Source organism: Chrysemys picta, chromosome 1 (genome assembly GCF_011386835.1).
Source record: "Chrysemys picta bellii isolate R12L10 chromosome 1, ASM1138683v2, whole genome shotgun sequence".
Taxonomy (NCBI): Eukaryota; Metazoa; Chordata; order Testudines; family Emydidae; genus Chrysemys; species Chrysemys picta.
Window position 1 is genome coordinate 53,880,857 of NC_088791.1, and position 14,428 is coordinate 53,895,284.

Sequence of the window (14,428 nt, forward strand, 5' to 3'; positions counted from 1 at the left end):
TGGATAACTGTTTTGTTTTTTTTCTAATGACATGACAATTAGACTCCTTAAAGGCATGGAAAGATTGTACCCTCAACTAAGGGAGCCCATTTCCCCTTGGGATTTGAACTTAGTTTTGTCTAAACGTATGGGATCCTCTAACAGAGTGCTCCTTATTATACCTTTCCTGGAATGTGGTTTTCCTAATTGCTATCACTTCTGCCAGAAGGGTCTCCGAACTGCACATCCTCACATCCAAACCACTGTACACAGTCTTCTTTAAAGATAAGGTGTATTTACAGACTCTTTCGAGGTTTCTCTTTAAGGTAGTTTCAGATTTTCATATCAATAAATTTACTTGCCTGTATTTTACCCCAAACCATATACAAATAGGGATGAGCAATGGCTCCGCACACTGGATGTTAAACAAACAGGATATTTGGATGCATAAGAACTAGATTGGATAATACAGAAAATATTATGATTCCATTATGTGAATCAATGGTGCAGCCTTAGTGACAAAACTGTATGCAGTACAAGTCACCTCATTTCAGAAATGATAGAAGAGTTAGAGGAGGCTTAGAAAAGGGTGACCTATTATTTGTGTCATGGAAAAACTCTTAAAGGAAGAGAGATTGAAAAGATTGGGATTGTTTCCTTTTGAAAGGAGACAAGGGGGCATGACAAAAGTATGTAAAATAATGAATAGTATAGAGAAGGTAACCCAAAAACAAGAGGATACTCAATGAAATTTAAAAAATAGGCTAATTCAAAACTAGTAACAGACTATGACTTGTACCATTGGATGAAAATTAGACTGTGGAACTCATTGCCATGGGATGTTGTTGAGGCCGTATGCTTAGCAAGATTCAAAAATTAATTGGACACTTATGTGAATGTTAAGAATATCCAGAGTTATAATAAAAATGCTAACAAATTTGTAGTGGTTGCTGGTGCAACAGTAAACTTTCTCTGCCTGAGTTGGTCTTGAAAAATTACCCAACGTCTACTATCCCAAAGGCTAAGCCTACTTTTTGGGGTGAAATACACCAGTGGTCCAAGCCACACTTCCCAAGAGCAGTTCCATATCTCAAGTCTCACCCAAGCCATGCACCCCTTTTACTTGGTCTTCCACTGGTCCTCTACTTCGATCCGCACAATCTAGTCTCTGTAAACAAATCAATGAATGCCAACCCCAATAAACAGTCAACTCCCCAGCTCCACTGCCCATGGGCAACACAAGCACTCCCCTCTAAGCATTGTGGTTTCTCTACAGGTTAGCAATTGGTACGCTCCAGCCCTTGAGCATTTTCCTGGCATGTCCAGTTCCTGGTCCACTGGACACTCAAGGTATTCAGATCTGCTGCTTTCAAAAAATAGGACATCTCAGCTTACCAGTTCTATCTTAGATCAGTGCCCCACTTAACACACAGCACTTAGGTATGTTTATAGTGAAATCAAGTATTTAAAGAGATTCAAGTAGTAGCAAGTACAAGTATTGGAAAAAAGTGGTTAAATATAAAATAAAATCATAACATTCATTCTAGAACATAGACTGAAATACTGTCATGTATAGTAGAGTAATGCTCCCCCAAAATCATTGCAGCGCTTTACAGCCAGGTTTGGCTGTGATCCATCTCTTCATGAGATACAAATGCTGTCCACTTCCCTCCTAGGTGAAGGACTCCAGTGTTTCTTTGCTTCCCAAACTATACTAGTCCCATACTGTGTCTTTTATTCATCCACATGACCACTCCCCATGGTGTTTTTTTTGTCTTGTAGATTTCCTTTCTTGTAGATTTTCACAATCTCTCATTGTATTCTTTCATGCAAATAGGCATACAGTACACAATGGCCAGATAGGGAGATAGGTGTCTACTAGCTCTTGTATGAAAGGAACATGTCTGAATATGTCACCTCCTTGTGACCTGCTTTAATGTCAAGACCTTAAGAACATAATTTTTGGTATAGATATGTAACTCCTTCAATATTATCCGTACATATGTTTCTCAATGATTATAACAATCAGTGGGATACCAGCTCTCAGTACAGACCTTACATGCCACCCTTTGATGAACTATTATGTGTATATCTGACCCAGAGGATCCCTGTAAATACCTATGCACTCCCTGTGCCCTCTGCCAGTTGGCACCAAGCGTTGGCTGGGTCACAGAACCACCTTACCTAGTGACTGTGGCAGCACTGGAACTGTCTTTGCAGACTTAGGAAGACAGCACCCCATTGGTTTAAACTTGGGCTGTGTTCAGAAAGTTTTTTTGATTATCAGGAGGGCTAGAATATTTTTATGTAAATGTAATCTTGTATTCTGCAGAAGCTGAGGGAATTTGGCTTGGGCAAGAGCCTACTGTCCGTAACGTGTAGATTTTTCAAGCTGTCCCACAAGAATGTCTATTTTAAGGTGTAAATGAATTTTGTTACCTCTGATCTTCCGTCTCAGCTATCTTCTGATACAAGGCCCTTGGCACAGTGCTGCTTCCATGCTTCTACCCAAACCAGTCTTGGATCATGTAATGAGGTCATCTTCTGACTCAGATGCTGCAGCACTAACCCTAAAGTTGATGTGATGATGGATTCAGCTTTGGATGATTCACATGGTTTCTCCTTAACAGTTGGAAGAGTTGTAAAGAATCTATGCAGAATGAAGAATAGATACTTTAACTTCTGTTTTCTTGCTGCATGTTTATATTCTAAAAAAAATTGTAATAGTGATGGGTTTTTTCTTTTTTCAAGAAAGATGTTTTTATTTCTTGTTTGATAATGGTCAACACCTCAGCAAGAATGACTTTCATTAAAGTAAAACCACTACATTTAAGAATTTCCTTTTCAAGTCCCAAACAGTCAAAGCACTCTAGCACGTTCCTAACTTTAATTACCAGTCCCATTGATTTAAAATTAAGTACATGCTTAAATACTTTGTTGTACTGAGGCCTCAGTCATTCTTTTCAAATCATTTGAATAATGAATTCATCGTTTCCAACTGCTGAGAAAATACAGTGCGTGAAATCTGGGGTCTGTTGAAGTCATGGCAAAACTCCCATATACTTCAGTGCAGCCAGGATTTCACCTTGTGTATTTTAAATAGAAAATACCAGAAGTAAAAGTGGGCATAAATGACTAGTTTTGATTATGCAGTGGTGGGGTAGCCGTGTCGGTCCCAAGATATTAGAGAGACATGGTGGGAGAGATAACAGGCCACTTCACCTTGAACAGTCCCTTGAAATATGTTTTAACTATTTATGCTACACAATCTGTTCCATCTTGTGTTTAGCTGTGACACACTGAGTAAGTTTCCCAAACCTGAAGAAGAGCTCTGTGTAAGCTCAAAAACTTCTCTCTCACCAACAGAAGTTAGTATAATAAAATATTACCTCACCCTACTTGTCTCTTTTGACTAATTTATTGTTCTGATGATGCCAAACTGGTGATGCGTTTTCATTTTTTTACCTGTTATATAGAGAGAGAATGGGATCGGATCTCATGATTGAAACTGCAAGAAATCCCAGATGTCCTAAGGTAAGTGAAGATTTTCAAGAACTAATATTGTACTTAAAAAAATGTATTAGGAACATATAGCTTTGGGTGACAGTGCCATCACTTGACAAATGTTATTTGTACAAATTGCATGATTTTTGTAACCTATACTCTGAAAAGTATCTATAAAAACAATCCCCATTTAAAAATTAAAATTCCACAAGATATCTTAAATATTTGCCAACCCTGCTGTAGTAGTCTTGTACTTCTTAGCTGATAAGTGTCCTGATTTTAGATACATTAATTCCCATGAGATGATGTTTGTGAACCGACTACTAATACATACTTCTCAACTACCCTCACTTTTATATCACATCTTGGATTCTACAGAGATTTGCTATTTTGTCCTAGAATCCTTTCAGTGTTTCCTTGCAGTCCTGTGATGTTGGCTGTTAACTTTCTTCCTGTGGGTGGTGTGAGAGAGCTAGTAGTCTCTCCCCATTTGATCACCAGGTTTCCTCTTGTCCCTTTGGTAGGTAGTGATCTGTTTGCCTGTAGTATATGAAGGGCACTAATTAATTGAAGGAGTTATATATAGCACAGCACAAGAGAGAAAAATGAGAAAGGAGAGGGTATTTTGTTTTTGTTATTAGGAAGGAGAAGAAATAAAATAGTACATTTTAGTACAAATAGTAAAGGGAAATCGTGTCTTACTAATCTATTGGAGTTCTTTGAAGGGGTCAACAAACATGTAGACAAGGGGGATCCAGTGGACATAGTATACTTAGATTTCCAGAAAGCCTTTGACAAGGTCCCTCACCAAAGGCTTACATAAATTAAGTTATCATGGGATAAAAGGGAAGGTGCTTTCATGGATTGAGAACTGGTTAAAGGACAGGGAACAAAGGGTAGGAATAAATGGTAAATTCTCAGAATGGAGAGGGGTAACTAGTGGTGTTCCCCAAGGGTCAGTCCTAGGACCAGTCCTATTAAACTTATTCATAAATGATCTGGAGAAAGGGGTTAAAAAGTGAGGTGGCAAAGTTTGCAGACGATACTAAACTGCTCAAGATAATTAAGACCAAAGCAGACTGTGAAGAACTTCAAAAAGATCTCAGAAAACTAAGTGATTGGGCAACAAAATGGCAAATGAAATTTAATGTGGATAAATGAAAAGAAATGGAAAAAATAACCCCAACTATACATACAATATGATGGGGGCTAATTTAGCTACAACGAATCAGGAAAAAGATCTTGGAGTCATCGTGGCTAGTTCTCTGAAGATGTCCACGCAGTGTGTAGAGGCGGTCAAAAAAGCAAGCAGGATGTTAGGAATCATTAAAAAGCGGATAGAGAATAAGACAGAGAATATATTATTGCCATTATATAAATTGATGGCACGCCCACATCATGAATACTGCGTACAGATGTGGTCTCCTCATCTCAAAAAAGATATCCTGGCACTAGAAAAGGTTCAGAGAAGGGCAACTAAAATGATTAACGGTTTGGAACAGGTCCCATATGAGGAGAGATTAAAGAGGCTAGGACTTTTCAGCTTGGAAAAGAGGAGACTAAGGGGGGATATGATAGAGGTATATAAAATCATGAGTGATGTGGAGAAAGTAGATAAGGAAAAGTTATTTACTTATTCCCATAATACAAGAACTAAGGGCCACCAAATGAAATTAATGGGCAGCAGGTTTAAAACAAGTAAAAGGAAGTTCTTCTTTACACAGCGCATAGTCAACTTGTGGAACTCCTTGCCTGGGGAGATTGTGAAGGCTACGACTATAACAGCATTTAAAAGAGAACTGGTTAAGTCCATTAATGGCTATTAGCCAGGATGGGTAAGGAATGGTGTCCCTAGCCTCTGTTTGTCAGAGGGTGGAGATGGATGGCAGGAGAGAGATCACTTGATCATTACCTGTTAGGTTCACTCCCTGTGGGGCACCTGGCATTGCCCACTTGCGGTAGACAGGATACTGGGCTAGATGGATCTTTGGTCTGGACCAGTACGGCCATTCTTATGTTCTTATGTACATGGTTAAGAACAATTTGGTAATTAAAGGTGCCTTAGTGTCATTATAGTACTATATTCAATGTTTTATAATTAAACGGTAAAGGTTCAGATTCTTCTGAAAATAGACATGAGCTCAACTGACTCCCCTTATGCTCTGTGTGTAAAAGGAGGACATGGAAAAAGCTGGAATGACATATTACTTTTTGAGGGAGATGTCCTATACTGACTTGATTTGAAAGTTATCTTTGAACTGAGATCTTGCCTTGCTAAGTTCCTGAGTAATAAAATGAGTATATGAATAGATATGAAAATGTTAGTTATTCAAAGTAACCACTTTAGTGGTGACAGGGCTATAGTATTATCCAAATAAAACATGCAACCGTACAAGGTTGCTCTCAACTGCTATTGAATTCAGTAAGAGTTGGATGCTTAGTGCCTTGCAGGAAGCATTTAGTACTTCGCAGATTAGGATTATATCCTGAAGTGAAAAATGTGTAGGTGTTAAAAAACCAAATATGAGTTTTTCAGTGTGATCCTATTCCCATTGAAGACAATGAAAGTTTTGCCGTTGGCTTCAATGGGAGCAGAAGACGACCCTTTTGGGGTGAACAGAAAATTGTACTTCATCATTTGTACCTTAATCACTGTCATATAGAAGTTTTACACATATATTGTTTTTTTTCCTGGTGAAGCTATATTTTCTGTGAATACAGTGATTTACTTGTAATTGTGCAACTGAGAGATGGGAGTTAATACGCTGATATCATAACTTCAGCTTCAAGTGCTGATGAGTAATACTTTCACAAAAACAAACACTACTTTGTAAACTAGTATGCAAATAGTATCACCCACCCACTAATTTGCCAAGAGGCATTGTTTTAGACAATGCCAGCCATGAGCTATGCATCATCAGTTAAAGATCTTGCAAATTCTTACCATCATATGGTAAGCATTTAGTAAATAGCGAATATAATTATGGGTAAGCATCTCCCTAAAACATTCTGATCGTTGCTTCCAGACCTTTCTTTCTGGGAAGGACTACTTTCTCTCTCCCACTTGGAATGACATGCACAATTCTTTTGTCCATGATATTTTAGTATCTTTATGGAAAATTCCAGAACTATAAAATGTAGGAGAATTTCATACTACTTATGACCCTAGTTATTTTAGTTACATTGTAATTTGATTATTTTTTGTTGAAATAGAGTGAATCTTTTGTTTTCCTGAGATAAGGAAGCATGCCACAAGTGTAATACAAAGGTGCACTTTATACATGAATTACTAAGATATGAGCCTCTGTGCTAGACTGGAGAATCTAGTTACTTCTGTTGAGGCTTGTAACATTAGGTACGTGTTGCGCATCATTTTTACTTGGATAGTGCTATTTTCTGACTTTTTGAATGCTCCTCTTTGCAGCCTTGACCACCCTTTAATGTAGTTCTTTGTGTTGATTAGAAATAACTATTTTATAGTCGCTCCAAGAAGCTGGAAATAACATCCACATAAGTTAAAAATAATAAAACACTTGTTAGACAGAGACTTGTCTTTAAACAATATTTTTTTTTCTCCAATATTTGCCTTTGCCTATAACTTACTAAAAAACAGCAACATCGTTTTATGTCAGGCATGTGACTATTTTCTGTAAAATTTTAGTTGATAGAGCTTGTGAAAAACAGAATAGCAAATAGTGATAACCTCATTATTTCTCACTGAAGATAACAAGTTCAAGAAAAGATATTTCACTGATTTACGAACTTTCTTAGTTAATACAGAGACCTATTTTCTCTTGACTGTTGTAGCATACGGTACTGGTAACTCATGATGCCTGTTTGGAAGAGGAATAGGGAATTAAGTCTGTATGTTCTTTCTACTACCACCTCCAATTCAAAAACAGACAAACAAAACTTTTCCCTCCGTGCTTTCTTTCCATTAAGTTCTGTCGTCTTCTTTTTAAAGATAAAAATAATACAGGATGCTGTCTTTACCTCAGAGTTTGCGTTTCTCTAGCTTTTACGGGTGAGCAGAATCTTGGGGAGGAGGTATCTCAATTCTGCGGCTGTGACTCTGGTTGACGTGGGAGAAGCGTTGGTGAGCTCCACAGGGAGCAATGTCCATATTTCACAACCAGAAGGGCAATAGAACATGACATAGGATAGAAACAAAGAAGAAAATTTCTTGACTATACCTAATTAAAAAAAAAAAAATTGGTTTATGAGGGTTGTAAACTACAAGGGATTAATTTTTGTTCAAGCTAGTCATGTGAATTTTATTTTCCTGTTTTACTTTAATGGTTGTATTGTCAGGTGTACTTGTACCCACAGCATGATGTACAAAGCTAATGTTTAAATCTTGTAGCTGTGGGAGATATAGTGTAGGTATCTGAAATTATCTTTATTTTTCTAACCTACTAGGTAGCTGCAGTAAGCACTATTGTAAACAGAGGAACACCACTGAAAGCATTTGTGTTTAGAAACTATAACCACCTTCCAGGTATCAAGTCTCACTACATTGGAGGTTGTCAGTATAAATTATGGCAAGCCATTAGAGCATCATCTGCTGCACCAGGTTACTTTCAAGAGTATGCGTTGGGTAATGATCTTCATCAGGTAAGTTGATATCTGCATAAATAAATATCCTGTTACATTATATTTGGAGATGAATATGTAAGAACTATTATCATGTTTAATTCTAATCTTAGTAATTATTAGGAAGTGGAAGCAGAGAGAAAATCCAGGAAGGTTAGGGGAAGGAAAGGAAACTCTTAGTTTCCTTATCAATTACAGAAGAGTTAAAAAGCATGAAGAGAGAGAATGTCTGTCTCTCTCTCACTCACCAACCCTCTCCACACACACATACTCCACTCTCGCCTTCAAATTCTTCTGATTCTGGGAGGAAACTATACAAGAGTTGCAAATTGCTTCTAAGTTCCTATTTACAACTGGTAATTCATTAAGCATTATTTCACTAAGTAGATGTTATAACTAATATTAAAGAATAGCATAAAGCGTGAAAAATATAAATTAGTACTATTCAGTGTTCCCTACACTAGTGAAGTTTATAATTTATTATTTCAATTCCCCTCATTGACAGTCATAACTCCTAAGAGAATTTCCCTTGCAGTCCAAGACCACATGCTATATTATGAGAATAGGCCTGCTGTCACAGCATCTCTTTTGGCAGCACTCACTTTTAACTAGTTCAGCAGAAATGTATAGTTATTAAAACTTGAATAAGCCAATGTCTTATGTCAACAGCCTGTTCCATTTTAAGGTACTGTTACCTTTTAACTGATTTGTGAGAAAGTAGAAAGAGATGCATACATTTCTTTAATAGTTCTCTTCAGTCTTTCTGTGTTGTTTCCTTCCTCCAATGCTCTCTTTACTGCCAGTCCTGCAGGTCTTCTGATTTTCAAAGGTCTTTTTTATAGCATACAGTTACCTGATACAGGTAGAATGCACTTAAAACTTTTGTTGCAGACTGGCTGTCAGAAAGAGTTATCAGTGGAGATTGAACCTGAGATATTCAGCGCCAAAAGCACAGGCTTCTACTGCATGAGTTAAAGGAGAAGTTCCATTATGTTGTAACTTTAGTACCCTCGATCACTGCATGAGGGTCAGCTGCTAGAAGAGAACACAGCACATTTTAGCCAACAAGTTGTCCTCTGAATTTCCTAGTGAGTCATATTTGTGTCTGTTCTTAGGGCCTGATCCTGAAAACTTCTGTGCATAGGCCCATCAGCTAATCTTCTTCACAGTGAGAGATCACTAAGGAATTTGCCTGGTAACTGTTTGCAGGCTTGGCCTCTTAAAAATTGTAAGCTCCTCAGAACACTGACTGCTTTTTTTTTTTTTTTTTTTTTTTTTTTTTTGCCATTTGCAGCACCAAGCACATAATTAGCACTTACATAACATAACATAGTAGGAATATTCTGGATGTCTAATTCAGAGAGTCAGCACTATTGAAGGAATGGATCTTAGCCTGATGCTTAAGAGTAGCCCCATGGTACTCCGTAATATCTTGTTTTGTTTGGAATAAAATAGGAATTGAGGGTATCAAATTATGTCAATAGAGTTTTTGAAATGCTGACTTTCTGTTTTAAAAAATCATATTTGCATTAGTGTATCTGTTGTATGGAGTATGTTTTTTAAGGTATATTCAGAGGAAAAATTTAGGTGACCCAGCACATCGTCCTACAAGAGAGGGATTATTCCTTACTGTGCACTTTGTGTTTTTTCCAGTCTTTTAATTTTAAATGTGTCAGGTAACATGTCTTAGTTCATATGTTTCTAGCATGAAATGTGTCTAGTAGTTGGGAAAACAATATATTAAATCCTAATAAATTATGGAATGTTTAAAAATAGTGACTTTATAATTTAAGTAGTATTTGAGTATGAACATTTGCCACTTCAGTCAGATCCCGAGAATCCTTCCATTTTCTTAATATGTTTGTTTGTTTTGAGGCTGTTTCTTTTTGGGGGTGATATATGTGACTATAACCAGGTAAACACTTTTCACCAGTGCTGACTGAGGTTATTATTTTGTAATAGTTGTATTTTTAAAAGAAAAATGGACACACACATCACATTTATTACGAAGCTGAGCGCTGCTTGAGACCTAGCAGTATGTGCATCTCCCATCTGGTCAAGAAGGACTGGAAAGGGGGCTGCCTTTGCTTTTGGAGGCCTTCCAAGCTGCTCCATAACTGCTTGTTGGGTCACTGTTAAGCTATGTGAAGCACTTTTCTTCCTCTTCTCACCTTTCCTGCCCCTTTCCTTGGGCTGAGAGCACTATTCACATCAAAGTCTATTTCTATATGAATAATGGTTAAAAAAGTAGAATGATTTTTTCCCTCAATAGAATATTTTGATGGTCATTATTACAATATGATAGGGCACCATGGCCACTTTACACCACCCAGGCAGTGTAAAGGGCCTTAAAGATGATGTTATACTCACTTTAAGGCCCCTTTAAACTGCCAGAGCATGTAAGGGACCTTGTTGTAACCAAGAATCATGTTCATTGACTACAGTTATCGAAAGCTGCTGATGCCAGACTCAGTACCCTATTCATTCTATTTTTCTACTCCCATCTCTATTTTTTCCATTCTGGTCCTTTGTGTGGAAAGTCCTCCCAATTCACAAAGTCACCACTCATTTCTCATTCAGATCTTTCAAAAAACCTCACTTTGTTTATTTTAATTATTAGGAGACAAGAGGTGTGGGATGTGGTGGGATACTCTAAATTATTCCACCTCTGGGTTTCCCATTCTTTCAGTCTAAGCTTTTGGGGGCAGGAACAGTTTTTTTTTTATTTTTGTGTATTGTACAGGGCTGAGCATGTTTCCAGTACTAAACAAACTGTTTCCTCTAATGGAAAGAAGATGGTAAACTAACCAACTGGAACTTAGAAGACATTATGTCAGACATCAGCAATCAGTGCATACAATATACAACTTTATAGAGTTCTTTTAAAACTTTCAAAGGTGCTGTGTATCCCTTCTCCAAGTTAGTGGTATACAGTCAGCTCAGTGCTTGTTTAGTTTGAAACTTCTCCAGCTCAGGTAGGGAGACCTTGATGGTTTATTTCCTCTCTGCTTTCCTAAGGTCAGCTCTCAACATATCCACTTGCCTACTTACGTTTTGAGAGTTAAAAATCATGGATGACAAATGGCATTGGAGAGCAAGCACCAAGGGAGCTCTATCTCTAGAGGGGCAGAAGACTTTCCTATAGAGTTCTAAAGGATGCAGTCAGAGGGAATCAGCCTTCCCATTGCACTCCTTTCAAATCTTACTTTGCCAGTGTGTGCAAGGTATATTAGACAAGTGAACTGGTACATGACTTATCAAGGTTGCCTGGACTCTGGTAGAATTTGGGGAAAATCCTAGTATGCATGCCTTTACTGTGGTGTTGATATCATGGTGATATCTACCTTAGAAATCCCTCAGTTGTACACTATCTGGAACACTCAGTACTCATATTTTCATTACCTACATCCACCAGTCTCATTGACCAAAATACTGCAGAAAAGATTTTTTCCTTTTGATTTTTAATATAGAGAGGAATCATTCCATTTTGTCACCTGGTATTACTTTTTTTACATTACATCTATTCATTTATCAATTTGATGGGGAAAATTGTGGCTATATTTTAGGAGCTTTGAATACTGTGTACTCTTAAAGACTCGTCTGGAAATGAAATGCATACTAAAAAAAATTTGGTTTTTTTACAGAAATTAAATGATATAGATATATGTTTGCAATGGGTCTCAGAACCAGGAGGCATTACTTCAATTGGAAGTAATGGCCTGCGTCAAAGGCTTTAATATTTGTAGTGTTTTGTCAGAATGATGACACTTTTCTTTTAAAAATGAGTTTTTCAAATGGCTTGGAAAATGTCCTCTCACCACTCAGAATAGCTCATCGTGTTGTCTTTTTTCAACAATACTAATTCTCTGTTCACATGAATAGTATATGGAGACATGGTTACAATTTTTGCAGTTTAAAAAAAATTCTGTAGAGGTCCCTGGAGACCCAGTCAAGGTGTCAAAATGGTTGTTAAAATGTCAGTAAAAGTTATATTATAACTGAAACATTATCATGTATGGCTTTTGGCCTTTCCGTTTTTGATAAGGGATTACTTAGGGACAAAATGTTGCATTAGTTTGTCGGTTGGTTGCATCCTTCAATTCTGCTTGCAAAAAAAAGACCTGACTCTGGGGTATCAGGATGAATACCCCAGAAATATATTTATTCGGACATTCCAAATTTTTTTGTAGATTTTTATAGGTAGTCGGCCTTTCTGTTTCCCCCACTAATGTTGTCTGATATTTGTTGAAACTGGAGTCCTAGCTGGAACTGTATAAAGTAGTTGGATGACTGAAGCAAGGCCAGGATTGAGATGCACTGGCAGAGCGGCATAGGGAATGTTGAACAATGCATTCCTGAACTGTATCTGAATCTAACCATGGCTATCGGTTTCTCATTAAAAACATTTTTTTTTCTTTCTCTCTCTCTCACTCACTCACTCACACACACACACACACACACACACACACACACACACACACACACACACACACACTCTATTTCTAGGAAAACACATGGCTCGCTGAACTGGTTGCGGTCAAATTTTGGAAAGGCTCAGAAATTTATTATGCTCATTATTTCTTAAATTTAATTCTTTCATTACATATATCGACAGAGTATGGGATTGCTACATCTCACAGGCATCAGATGCCTACATATTTTTCCTATTTGTTGGATGGAGATCGGCTGCTATAAAGTTTATATAGTTTATATTGCCAAAAACAACTATCAATGTTTGTATTTGCCCAATTGTACAGTGCTATCATGTTACGCCCTAGCAAGTAGGAAAAACAGTGCAGCTGTTGGTAGATGAGAGGAGGATTAATGCTCTTTGTGGTTCAAAAGAGGAACACATTAAACATTCAAAGGGATTTTATCCCTCTAGCATGCTTCAGCAGTAACCATGAAAGTCTAGGGATACCCAGTCATGATGTCAAGATATGGAGTTATACTACTATCTATATATAAAAAGAAATCTGATATTAAACTGTAGACATAAAACACCCATGATCTGTTAGCATCTCTGTCTTCTTGCTACCATTGAAAGGTTTTTTTTTTTTGTTTTTTTTTCCCCGTCAGTTCCCTCCGAAGGGAAAGCAGTTTCTTATATCTTCTCTTTTTTTCTTCAGTATGAAAAACATTCACTGTTTGGGATACTCAGTAATGTCGTTTCAGTGGGCAGCATGGTATGTTAAGCAAATTGTCAGTTAAATAATAGAGCAGGCTAAGATTTAACCAAAATTATTATGTACATTTCACTTGTTTGATTTCACAGGAAAAATTAAACTTGTACCATAGGAATAATTAAAAAGTAAAGATTTAAAACAGAAATACATCTTCTTTCTTAAGACAAAATATACTCATTAACACTAAGGGCTCCCCTTCACTAGCAAATTTCTTCAGACTTCCCACGATTGCTCTAATATATTACAACTCCGCTTGAGGGAGCACTAGTGTAGGCAAGCCACTAATGATTTAACCACCATGTCATCTAGACCTGTTCTGGGTAGGGTTAGATAATATGGTAGTTAAATTGCTGTCAACTAGTATACATTAGTACTGCAAATAGTGGAATTTCACCTGTGAACATGGAATAATGGGAAATATGAAGAAGAAGGCTAGTAAAGAGGCAACCTAAAAACTAATGGAAATATCTTCTGTAATATAGAAAAATATTTTTAAATGTTAAAGTAATATACTGAAGTGCCTAGAACTTCAAGCAGGCTCTTGATAAAATGAAAGAGAAAACAATATAATTCCCAGTTATTTTCCAGACTTTTTTTCTCCTAGTAGCTAAAGGCAACAAACCTGCAGAGGTACTCAACATTTGCACCAAATAAAGAGGCCCTCAAAAGTGACTTGCTCAGTGAATCCCTACCCCAACTGGTTTTAAACTTGCAGCTTTCAGAATTAAACTCCAGACTGCCTCCCATCTTCTAAGGAGACGACTTAGAATGTAGGTCATCTTGGGATGTGGGGCTTCTGCCCTGATTTCCCCCCACCTCTCCCGCTGGGCTAAAGCCCATAGTCTTATCACCCCGTTGCAGGGCAAAAGCCCCTAGTCCTACCACCCCGTTGCAGGGCAGAAGCCCTGAGCTCCACCCTGCCCGGTCTTGTAGGCAGATTGGGGGAGGGGGGTAGATGGGGGACTCTGTGAGCCACACTTTAAGAGTAAAAGAGCCACATGTGGCTCCCGAGCCACAGTTTGGCCATGCCTGGGATATACTATGGTGATGGATGTGCAATAAAGGGTTAGATAGGATGCAGCATAATAGGTATGTCTTCTCACAATTTTATAAAATTAAACTAAATTAATTTTGAAACTAAGAACTCCAAATATTTATTTTTATCT

General features: G+C 37.5%; 1 protein-coding gene across 1 annotated transcript in view; it reads left to right on the plus strand.

Moving 5' to 3' along the window:
• Positions 1-14,428, plus strand: part of PNPLA8 (patatin like phospholipase domain containing 8) — a 63,238-nt gene that overhangs the window by 23,844 nt on the left and 24,966 nt on the right. Inside the window, 2 exon segments of the mRNA XM_005297903.5 lie at positions 3,456-3,513; positions 7,903-8,097. Of these exon segments, the coding sequence (XP_005297960.2) occupies positions 3,456-3,513; positions 7,903-8,097 (253 nt within the window).